The sequence below is a fragment of the Sinocyclocheilus anshuiensis genome, unplaced genomic scaffold (genome assembly GCF_001515605.1).
Source record: "Sinocyclocheilus anshuiensis isolate Anshui unplaced genomic scaffold, SAMN03320099.WGS_v1.1 scaffold1765, whole genome shotgun sequence".
NCBI classification, from domain to species: domain Eukaryota; kingdom Metazoa; phylum Chordata; class Actinopteri; order Cypriniformes; family Cyprinidae; genus Sinocyclocheilus; species Sinocyclocheilus anshuiensis.
The window spans coordinates 290,645-303,329 of record NW_015539938.1 but is presented as its reverse complement, the minus strand read 5'-3'; the positions used below and the strand labels follow the sequence as shown (position 1 = coordinate 303,329).

The window sequence follows — 12,685 nt, the reverse complement described above, 5'->3', positions numbered from 1 at the left end:
CATTTCATAGGCTGCCCTGACTGTCAATCAGCTGCCTTTGTTGGCATAATGTTGTTGATTGTTAATTCGGCTCATGGTAAGAAATTTATCCTAAAAACTTTCAGGCCAAATGCAAAAAATACTGAAAATAAAAGACTTAGTTTAGCTACAGTAATATATATATATATATATATATATATATATATATATATATATAAAATTTTATTATTATTATTTACATATAAATACATATACACAAATAATTCTATGTTTTTACATGATATAAATGTATACATAAATTATAAATTAATACATTTAGACATTCATAAAACAAATTATTAATTTACTTGCATTATATTATTTATATTATTTACATATATGTGTGTGTGTTTCGAATAATATTAATAGAATATTAAAACTAATTTAATGTTTTAACAAACAATATAAATAAAGTTGTAAATACATTTACAAATTTATTTTCAAAAAATATATTATTTTAACACATTTATTATTTTAATACATATAAATAAATGCATATACACAAATAGAACTGTTATTGTATACAGATATATATATATATATATATATATATACACACACGCTAAATTGATACATTTAGCAATTTATAAAAATAAATTAATAATTTAATTGTATTATTATTTACATATGTGTGTGTGTGTGTGTGTGTATGTGTAAATAATATAAATAAAATGGTAAGTTAATACTTTTAAAAATGTATTACAAATATTCTATGCATGCATGTATACATGTTCTATGAATGACTATCTTATAGTTTCTGCAAACTGAAGCACAAGGTGGAATAATTTTCTGCACACAGCATGCCACAGATGCGGTCCATAAAGCTTAAGCTATATTCAACCCGGAACGTTCCTTTAACCCTAATGGATTCTAGATCAAGTCAAAATGTGCAGAAGACAAGATTCATTAGTGCTGGACCAACTTTTCCCACCCAGACACCCAAAGCATCAGTGCTGAACAGATGAGCCCACAGATTCATAACGGCCGAAATCAGAAAACCAATCCTCTGTTACCCCCAAACCTGGACATCAACCTCCCCAGACAGACTCTTCTGACAGCGATCTCTCTGCGAGCTTATTTACCATTCTGAAGCCAAACTCTCCTGTGAAAGATCCTTTTCAAACTTGTTAGCAGCCAGACAAACACTCAGTCAGGCAGAACGCTCACAACAGAGCTGATAAACCCCTGATGTAGAATCACTGACTCAGCCAAGCCTGACACTGCCTGTGAGAAAAGCTCCGAATCCACACAACACGCTCCATATTTCAAACGTGTACAAATCTAACGTTGTTCTACAAGAGGAAACGCAAAGACCAACTCGTGCATGCTTAATATTTCAAGCACAATAGGACGCCTTGAGCAGATTCTAAAAGGCATTATTTGGATCATACTTGGGGCCATTTTTACATGTTTGAATTCTGGGTAATTATTTTTTAATTAAGCTTTGAATGAACCAGATTTCTCGAACAGGACGTTCGCTGAAAACCAGGCCATTTGGTACCACTGAGATCTGCACGCGAAAAGTCCAGCAGGGATTTCATTTTATGAGAGCTCTCGTTCAGCACCAAACACACTTTGTGAGAGAGTTTATGAAAAATGTTGTGATGTATTGCAGTAACCGAACTTGTTTAGTTATTCCTGTGTCCGAGCCGCCAAACACTCAAATATAGAGACCATGAAGCCACACAGGAGTAAAGTTATGCTCAGCATTTTTAAAAGCATTACAAGCACAAATCCCATGTTTTTTTTTTTTATTAGATATGACAGATAAACTATTATATAACATAAAACCACCTCAGAGGTCAGACAGTTTCGACTTTCTATAACAATTAAAATTATACAATCTCATAATTTTGGCATCATCTAATATTAAATAAATAATCAATTTGTATAAATATTAGAATTTAGACTGGATTTTTGATTTTATTTTTTAGGGTAAGTTTATCAATAAGTATAAATCAATGTAAGGTCCCAAACAAGCTAATCTGTATATAGATTTTTTATTTATGTAAAAACATTTTATTAATTGTATTATATAATACTATGTATTTAAATATTTTATATTTGTATAAGCAATCTTTTTAATTTTGAGGTTTGTTATATATATTATGTATTTATTATTATGTTTACTGCAACAACATGACCAATCGTGGTGTGTTAATTTCATTGACGAATAATTTTCGTAAATTTTCGTCAATGACATTTTTGTTACCGACGACAGCGAGACGATAACGAACTAAAACTCTTTTTGAATGACAAAAACTATGACGTAAATCTATTGACATTTTCGTCAACGAATAAAAATCTTGTTCTTTATGAGAAGTGGTTTTATTTAATTTTAACATAAAGGCATGTTGTGTCACCGCAGTTAAATCGGTGTCTATCATGATAAAACCTTAATATCAAACCTATATAATGAGTTTGGAAATGATAGAGAAATGCTTAATAAATGCACTGTAACTAAACCCATTAGATTTTAGCCGACTAAATTTACTGTAGTTTTAGTCGACTAAAATCTTATGATATTTAGTAAACTAAAACTAGACTAAAACTAAAAACAATTCAGATGACTAAAACTAAATGGCATTTTAGTCAAAAGACTATGACTAAAACTAAATCAAAATTTGCCGTCAAAATTAACACTGGTGTAAACTGTATTTTCTGTAACAAGGTTACAAAATTTGCAATCTTCATATGAAATGACAAGTATACTGAATTTAATATTTGCTATTTATTTGTCTCGTGAGACTAACAAACAATATCTGAAGTTTAAGCACCTCAATTTACTGAGCACTTGTTGAAAAAAATAATATACATATATTTAGTCACAGACCTATTCATGTGAAGCGGCTCAGCTTTTGTGTGTGTTGTTACCTGGTTGAGACGGAGTATCGTTCCCGCAGGTGTTTGCACGGCACTCCAGCCACTGTGATGTTTTTAATGTCATCCTTCTGAATGCCAAGGTTCGAGCCCTTAATAGTTACAGCTATTCCTCCTTTCAGCGGCCCGAATCTCGGCGTGATCTGAAATACATTATAAAAACACCCGAATCAGGGAGAAAAGACCACAGAGATGACCAGTCTCACTAAAACAACAGAAAAAGATGAATATTTCTAAACAAGCTAATGTATTCCCAGCAGTAATTCAGCCATCTGAACAGAACATGACCTGAGGTTTCTACTGATTTTTACTCTAACAATTTGTGAAAACCGGAAAGGAGAACAAGAAAAGTTATAAATTATTGCTTGAACTTTCTCGGGCTGTGTTTTGAGTATTGAGGATTGTCAAAATCACAACATTAATTTAGAAAATGTTTCATAAAACCCAGAGTTTTAGGGTCATTGGCTTGTTTCGGCTCATCAGTGAAGACTCACGTCAGTGATCTGGGGGTCGGGACACTCCTCCGGCTCTTTCGAGGCACAGAGCTGGTCGTACACACACGAGCTGGAATGCGTGCACCACACACACTGATATTTGGGGTCGGCGTTCTTACACAGGCTGCAGTCTTCACGTCCCAGAGAGCAGTTATACAGAGTGACTGAAAGACAAACCCAGAGTAAAACCACTAGAGGAACTTTAGGAAAAAAGTTTTAAAGGTATAGTTTATATCTAAACCTGTAGGAAATGTTTTGCACAAATAATATAATAAGTACTGTAAATAATGTCATAAAATAAAATAAATGTCATAATTAAATATTTTTTACATAATATAAACAAAAACAGAGCATTTTACATAAATAATATAAATAAAATCAAACATTGGCTTTGAGTGTGGAAACAACTGAATTTAAGTTGTTATATGTGAAGTACTGAAGCACAATTGGAAAATGAATAATTTTTGAGTCAAATCTTTTGAATGAATCAATGGATCCGATTCACAAAATCAGTCTAAATTTTCTGTCATTGTTTACTCATGTTGTTTCAAACCTGTAAGAAGCTTTTTTGCATAAATAATGCAATAAGTAAATGATATAATAAAATAAATAATATAAATAAGTAAATAATATAAATAAAAAGCAGTGGTTCCCAACCCTGGTCCTGGAGGCACCCCAACACTGCACATATTTCCTTTCTCTGACACACCAATTTCAGGTCTTGGAGTCTCTACTAATGAGCTGATGACCTGAATCAGGTGTGTTTGATTAAGGAGACATGCAAAACGTGCAGTGTTGGGGTGCCTCCAGGACCAGGGTTGGGAACCACTGTTCTAAAGTCATTCAATGGCTTTGGGTGAGAAACGACTGAATTTAAGTTGTTATATGAGAAGAATGTAATGTAATTTAATAACAATGAATAAGGACTGCCCCTTACAAGCTTCAAAAAAAGATGCAAAAGCACCATATTTCATATGACTCGTGTGCTATATTCAAGACTTCTAAACTCATTCAATGGCTTTGAGTGAGAAACAACTAAATTTACGTTGTGAATCATTCTTTTGAGTCAAATCTTTCCAACAAATCAGTGGATCTGATTCACAAAACCAGTCCAAATGATCATTCACAAACTGAATTGATTGGATTCTCAAGTTCAACATATCGCTGAGTTTAACATGAGAATCAGATCATTTGATTCCTTAAAGGGTTAGTTCACCCAAAAATTAAAATTCTGTCATTACTCACCCCCTGATGTCACACGGACTACTTTGTCGATCATCTTGGTACTTTTCTGGACCTTGAAGGTGGTAGTTACCTTGCTGTCTATGGGAGGGTCAGAGAGCCCTCATATTTAATCAAAAATATCTTTAATTGTGTTCCGAAGATGAATGAAGGTCTTACGGGTTTCCAACAACACGAGGGTGAGTAATTAATGACAGAATTTATTTTCATTTTTGGGTGAACTAACCCTTTAATTTTTGTCCATTTTTGAAGCTTAAAAACTTCTGTCCCCATTCATTGTAAGTCCACTGCAAGAGCAACCAGCACATTCTTCAAACTAACTTCTTTTATGTTCCACAGAAGAAAGAGTCATGCGGGTTTGGAACGACATGAGGGTGAGCAAATGATGAGAAGCGAGCGAAAGCGATTACCGCTAAGACTGCTGTCGATCTTCTTTCCCGTGTATTTGTCTCTTACGTGGAACAGAACGTTGGTCTCATGAGCTTTATCAAAGGAAAACTGGAAGAGACAGATCAGAGGGTGAGTCAGACCAGCTTTCAGGAGCGTCTCATTTGGACAAGAGCTCATCTTAGGTAAAAATATTCCTCTCCGTATCCACGGGCAGTTTGGCAGGAAGTCAAAAAGCAGCCGAAGAGTATATGCTGCTCTCTCCGCTCAACACCTACGGTTCTCTCCTCCACATTAAACACTAGAGATGAATTACAGCCTGGAGACTTTCCAATAGGGGGAGCTATGATCTCAAACTGCCAGAAGAGCCACTGAAGTGTAGGCAGGTATCCCTTACATTGCTAATTGGTTGTGTATCATTTAGCAAGAGCTTTTTATATAAAAAGATTTACAGTAGAGGAACAACAGTCTGCCTTGGGCAACATGCAGATAGAGAGAGAAATAGACATGGAGTGTGTGTGAAACTAACCGTATAACCGCTGAAAGAGTAGAAGGGTCCCGGCTCTGTCTTGACATCTTCCTCAAACTTCGTCAGCTCTGTTCCGATGGTGAAATCACGACCCTGAAGTGTCGCAATTCATAAAACATCAACAAAAAGCATTTTGTCACATTTATTCACAGGTAGGAGGACAGGAAATGATGGAGGAAGACAAGGGAACAAATTTTGAAAAAAAAAAATACAAGTCAAATTCGGACCTCTGTTTAGAGGAAAGTGAATTATGATTTATAATGGATTACGAATGCATTGCAAGTGCACTGGCAAAAAGCATTTTCTCAATTAGTGTTTTTCTCTTGCTGTCCAGAAAACCATTAAACATCCTTTAAACCAAGACTGATTGAACTCACCTTGTACGGGTCCAGATTGATGCCCTCAAAACTGATCCGGGTTTTGTATCCGACCGGGATAAGGACAGGATCTGGGTTCTCGAACCGCGGACAGCTCTTGTTCTAGAACCCAGAGAAGACGGAGAACTCAGGAAAGCTGAGTCTGCTGAAGTCCACACTAATCTATGGCTATTTTCTGAGTGATTTTAAATTCACATCTGACTTAAATGAATGAACATCCATTGAAACTGAAAAACTCATTAACTATGATGATGTGTATGAATAAAACAGTTTATTTACAGCTGAAATCTAATACATCCTCACTGACATTGGCGACTGTGGCTAATTGTATATAATCCATTTTTCCCATCCATTTTTTATTTTATTTTGCCGATTCAGCTAATGTGTTTTGCATTAAAGTCATTTACTTTGTGTCCATTTCATCAGCCATGTGTAGCTGTTCAAGGAAGCAGCAAATATCAAACAGTGTGGAGGCCATTTCTGAAATTGCTGGCACTGGATATCGACAATGATTCAGCTGTGTGCTTCAAGAAATGGTTTTAAGAAAATAAATAAATTAAATATCTAGACCAGTTGGATCTGGTGCTTGAAGACAAGAAGCACATGAAACTAATCAAAGTGGCCCAAATCAATGGTGCTGATAGCAGACATACATCACCGAGACGTTTACTCGATGTGTGCTTTTTCATACGTGTCATTTTTAGCCCATTTCCTCATCTGCAAGACTGCTAAAACACTCGCCGTCGAAGGTTAGAATGAAAGTCAGAAAATGTCTTTATTTGCCTAATATACATTCCTGGTCTTAAAGGAACAGTTCACCCAAAAATGAAAAAATAGCTGAAAATGTGCTCACTCTCAGACCACCTGAGATGTAGATGAGTCTGTTTCTTCATGGGAACAGATTTGGAGAAATGTAGCATTACATCACTAGATCCTCTGCAGTGAATGGGTGCCGTCAGATTGAGAGTCCAAACAGCTGATAAAAACATCACAAGTAATCCACACCACTACAGTCCATCAATTAGCGTCTTGTGAAATATAAAGAAATATCTGTGTTTATAAGAAACAAATCCATCAAGGCATTTTCTGGAAAAAATACAAAATACGAGCCCATTGTTTAGAACTGTTTTCACTTGTAAATGGTGCTTAATCTGAGCATATTTCCCTCCTGATTTAGATGAGACGACTTTAAGCAATATTATGGATTATTATGGAATCGTATTTTAGCCGGAAGCAACAGTTTGAAGTTAAAAATGTCTTAATTATGGGTTTGTTTCTCACAAATGCACTTTTTCACTTCTCAAGACGTTAACTGATGGACTGTAGTGGTGTGGATTATTGCGATGTTTTTATCAGCTGTTTGGACTCTCATTCTGATGGCACCCATTCACTGCAGAGGATCCATTGGGGAGCAAGTGATGTAATGCTACATTTCTCCAAATCTCTTCTGATGAAGAAACAAACTCATCTACATCTTGGATGGCTTGAAGGTGAGCACATTTCCAGCAAATTTTTCATTTTTTGGGTGAACTATTCCTTTAAAAGTTATCAAGTGCGTTAATAAATTATTTTCCATTACAGATGACATCATTAGGACGACAATGGCAGGGAAAATAGCCAATAATTGTTTAAACAACTCAAGGATGGTGAGGAGGTGCATTTTTGTGTTTCCCTTCAAAAATTCTGTTCAAGTAACTAATCCCACTTTTTTCAAAGAATATCCTGGTTTCTCTGTGAAATACATCTGATTATGGAAGTAAAATGGTTGTGAACATTTCATGTTGATTTTTCGATTTTAATATGATGCTTCAAACACATTTTATGATGTTTTGGTGTCGTATACTACCAGTACAACGTTAGGGGTTGGTATTATTTATTTTGTAAATAAATAATACGATGTAAACAGAGCACTAATTCTGAGTATGGGTCACCATACTTGGCCACATGTCATGTCACTTGTTTGTTTTTGAAGTCTCTTACACTCAAGCTGCATTTATTTGATCCAAAATACCATTAAAACTGGAACATTATAAATTATTATTTCAATTTAAAATGACTTTTTTTCCTATTTGAATATGTTAAAAAAATATTCCTGTGATGGCAAAGTTGAATTTCCCCTTTATTTCAGAATTATTTGATGAATAGAAGGTTCAACAGAAGAAGAGAACATTATAATGTAACATTATAAAAGTCTATACTTTCACTTTTGATTAATTTAATGCATCCATGCTGAATAAAAGTACTAACTTCTTTACAAAAAAAAAAAAAATTAATTTAAATAATTCTGACGTTAGTATATGTGTACTAAGTGAGAGTTAACAGACTGTATTAACTCTCATTGGGTTCTCTGTTCAGTACCTGTCTGTGTTTGATTATATTGGCGCCGGTTTCCGCATCGCTCAGATCCGTGCAGGTGTGCGCCGCAATGTTCCACTGACATCCCCAAGCGCTGCTTACACAGGAAGTGCATCTGCGGAGAAACACGCGAGCGATTAAAGCAGAGGACGGCAGAGGTTCAAATCAGAGTTCTAGTTACATTTTTCATCAGTGTGTAAATGTTTGGAGTAAAAGCATATAGTCCCGGAGCACTTCAAATAATACTCATTCATCAGCAAAGTCCCAGAGCTCTTAAAACACAAGGAGAAGGGGAAAAAAGAGATGAGAGATCGACTTTCATGTGTGATGAATGAATGAGAAACGAAAGCAATTTCCTGCTCTTGGAGGGAAAAAAAAAAAAACGTAAGCAAGCCTCTATAGAATCAAATTCAATTCCAGCATCAGTGATGCGTTACAATTTATGAGTAAACCTCATCGTTACAGATGCTTGTATTCATTAAACACACAGTGTTGTCAGCACAAAGCGCTGACAATAGAAGCCCAGACAGCAAACGTACGGTGTATTTTCTGCTTTCCGGACTGCCGCTGCGCAGTTGTAGAACTTGTACTCGCTGGACGCGAACTGCACGCTACCGTTCACAAAGATGTGGACTGGAACTGCCACGAAATCTACAAAAAAAATACACAGAGAGGGTCAGGAGAAGGTTAGCCAATCACAGCATCAAAGTCTTAAAGATACAATAGCAAAACAGCCTTAAAGGACAGTAAGGGACTGTTTTTGAAGCAAGAAACCTTGATGAACATTACAAGTGGACATAAAGTAGACTATTTGAGCTATATTTCAAATTAAAGATTGAAATTAAAGTCATAATGAGTTGAATTGGATCGGTCCGATTGTTTAACCAAATCAAGCGATTCAGTGGAAAGAATCAACTCAAAAGAACAATTCGTTCACAAATTAGACAGGTTGGTTTCAAGTTAACAGCTAATGGAGGAGAAGATTAGTCAGATTGACTTCTTTTATGGTGATCTTTATGTTTTTGCCCTTTTTGTAGCTTGGACAGATGTGGTCGCACGGTGTGAAATTTCTCCTTTTGGGTTTCACAATAATAACAACAAAATATACGTTTGAAATAGCATGTAAATCATAAAATAAATAAAATAATTAATAAAAACCAGTTAAATATTAAAATACATTTTACTTTAATATAACTATTGTATTTATAAATGACATTTATAATAAAATAAAATACATTTTTTATTACAAATAAAAGAAAACATGAACTAAAATACTACTTTAATTATTTAATTTAGACTATTGCTATAACTCCACATCATTCTGGACCATTTTAAGAACTGGACTGCTACATTATATGAATTCTAATAATATTAATAATAACAGTTGTTTTAAAAAATAAATGAATAAAACATTTAAACAAAAATAATAAGATGAATATTACAATTTATTCATTATGAACAATACATTATTCCTTTCATTAATTCTAATAAAATTATAATAACATGCATTATTTATTATAAATGCAAATAATAATAGAAAATCTTTAATTACTCATTAAATTAAATGTAAACTATTGCTTTAAATGCTACATAATTCTAGAACATAACAACTGGATTGCTACATGTAGACAATAAATAAATAGTTAATAAAATATATATTTTAAATTATTTATTAAACAATTTAATGAAAATAGTAAATTCAAATGTAATTCAAAATAATTAATAATTCAGCTGAGACATAAAATGAGAAGCTTTCAGGAACAGACAGCCCTTCATTAGGGCTAGGGTACTTATAAACAGTGCATTCAGTAACATAGTCAACATTTCAGAGAGTCTGACACACATATGACATGTCCTGTGTTGTGAGTGACGTACCTTGGTGCGCAGGTGTCAGCGGTATAAGATGCTGCTCAGGTAAGCGGCAACTGATTTGGCCGTCCACCATCCTGCCGTTGCTCTGATAAGAGCCGAAGGCGCAGAGGATCCGGTCTGAATCTCTGAGGACCGGCAGCGATCGGACGTTTATCTCAACCTGAGGGACATTTTACAAACTCTGAACTCACACACTTGTGATGATATGAGAGAAAGGAGCAAAACAATCCGTAATTTCAATCGGGAATCTTTGAAAATACTACATATATACAGATTAGGGTTGTGACGGTGAGGAAATTTTCCCACCGGTTAATCGACGTGTGACAACACGGATAATACCGGTATCACCGTGGGGGCGGGGGCGTTCCCTCTTTTCCTCGCTTTCCTTTGCTTTTAAATAGCTTGTAAAAGCGGTGTGGGCATTTTACTTTCACTTTCAAACAGCGGCAATTCGGCGTCAATTGCTTGAATGCAACAACAAAATACAACGTCAAACTCACTTTAGCCTATATATAAAACATAGAACTTTTATTAACAAAACAAATAAAAATACACCATGCTAAAGGGCAGGCTATGCCTAATATAAAATAACAAATAACTTACATAAAGTTTAAATAGGTAGCCTTTACAAAACTGGAAATAAGTAAACATGTAGCCTATAATATATAACCAAATAAATAAGAAACGTGGAACGTTTATTAGCAAAACGATTAAGAAAGCTTGGAGGCACGGCATACACCTTGATGTCAAATAAAATAAATAAATTACACAAAGTTTAAAAGTAAAAATCAGCAAACACTGTGGAACCAATTAAATAAGAAACGAATGTTTAAAAAAACTTCCAAAATCACCTTAGATATACGGCAAAAGTCAACAGGCTTTTCAAAATCCAAAATACTGCCAAACAGGCGCTTTTGCATTTCGTTTCGAAACTAAATCATCGTTTTGTCTGTCTCACCTCACCTCACTCTTCTTGTCAGTCAGCTCAACTCACTCTCCTCACTGGAGAAATGAATGTCGTTCGGCACGCTGCATTGAGCAGCCGCGTTCAGTTTTTAATTGTAGTGTCTGTTCTTTTACTGAACTAAATTATTTTTATTACTATAAAAAATCTAAACGACGGTGGGGGTCGGTGCCACGGTGGGCAAGTGACGTAACCGGTGTTGCGGCTTAACAACGGTATCACCGTCAGCACCGTCTATCGCGGCAAGCCTAATACAGATTACAAGGAGATGACTGGTTTGGGTTTGTTCCATGTAATTCAATGCAAAAATTAAGGATTTACGATGATATTCATCATGTTTAGGTGGAACTGCCAGGCTATGGCTCTCCCACAAAATTTCCAAACTTTGTCTGAATAATTAAGATTTCATAAGAATGCCCTTGGACAAATAACAACTTTTAAACATTTCTCTCAAGGAAACAGCTATAAAGTCCTCTAAATACACACATCCCGTAATCAGAGAACGTATTGAAGCAACAGCATTCTAAACACGCCATCAGCGCCCATTGTGTTTTCACCGTCTGTTCACCAATATGGCCTCGTTGTGTGGGAGACATGCTCAGCTTTTCTCATAATCAGCGCTGAGCAGTCTGGTTTAAAAATAAGACTCTAGTAATTGTGTCCGCGACACTCAGCCTGGTACCTGCTGGGACTTCAAGCAGCTGAGATTTGGCGGGTGGAAAGAGACGATTTTCACACACTGTTGGTTTGGACTCCACAGCCAACCGTTCTTTTCCTCCGCGCGACTGCACTCCGATCTCCTGGTGCATCTACGCAATCAATAACGCATTAGAACATAACACTCCTCATGCAATTAAATACAGCAATGTTATAAAATAACACTCATGTTCAGGGGAAACATGATGATTGTGTCTTTACATTGCAATTTTGTATTGTGTAAATAATAATCGAATAAAAATCATGAACTCGGTTCAAATTCAAAGTAGTATATATCTACATATAATAATTAAAAAATGTAATCAAAAATGCATTCAGTTTATATTTAAAATTATATAAAGGAATACAGTACTATACATATATAGATAGATAGATAGATAGATAGATAGACACACTAATATAAAACTGTATGTAAATATATAGAATATATAAGTAAAAAACTTGTCAAAAATGTAAAAATCCATTAAAATATACAATTAAATAACTTAAAATATAAAATTATATATAATTCTAATATAATTCTAATTAAAGAATATATATGTAGTATGTAATATATTAATACTATAAAAATATAATACACAAAAAAGTTTAAGAAAATAAATAGTGTATTTAAATATAAAATAAGAAATAAATAAAGCACTGTCAAAAATTCCATTTAATTGTACAAAGTTAAAAAAAAAAATTATAATCTAAATAAGCATAAAAAAATAAAAAAAATTAAATTAAATAAGCATTATTTGTGTTTGTTTCATTTATATTTTTAGTATATACTTAAAAACATAACAAAATACGTATAACGTAGTATATACAACTAATATAAAAATATAACACTATATATATCCTATTTTAT

The 12,685-nt window shown here is 34.3% G+C and overlaps 1 protein-coding gene across 1 annotated transcript in view; it reads right to left on the bottom strand.

Annotated features, from left to right (window-relative positions):
- Positions 1 to 12,685, bottom strand: part of LOC107686965 (plexin-B2-like) — a gene marked incomplete at its 3' end in the record, with an annotated part of 171,579 nt that overhangs the window by 1,311 nt on the left and 157,583 nt on the right. Inside the window, exons 8-17 of the mRNA XM_016484089.1 lie at positions 11,801 to 11,927; positions 10,158 to 10,314; positions 8,822 to 8,933; positions 8,286 to 8,397; positions 5,928 to 6,029; positions 5,551 to 5,643; positions 5,045 to 5,132; positions 3,393 to 3,556; positions 2,893 to 3,041; positions 1,238 to 1,310 (exon numbers count right to left, since the gene is read on the bottom strand). Of these exons, the coding sequence (XP_016339575.1) occupies positions 1,238 to 1,310; positions 2,893 to 3,041; positions 3,393 to 3,556; positions 5,045 to 5,132; positions 5,551 to 5,643; positions 5,928 to 6,029; positions 8,286 to 8,397; positions 8,822 to 8,933; positions 10,158 to 10,314; positions 11,801 to 11,927 (1,177 nt within the window). The remainder of the gene's footprint in view (positions 1 to 1,237; positions 1,311 to 2,892; positions 3,042 to 3,392; positions 3,557 to 5,044; positions 5,133 to 5,550; positions 5,644 to 5,927; positions 6,030 to 8,285; positions 8,398 to 8,821; positions 8,934 to 10,157; positions 10,315 to 11,800; positions 11,928 to 12,685) is intronic.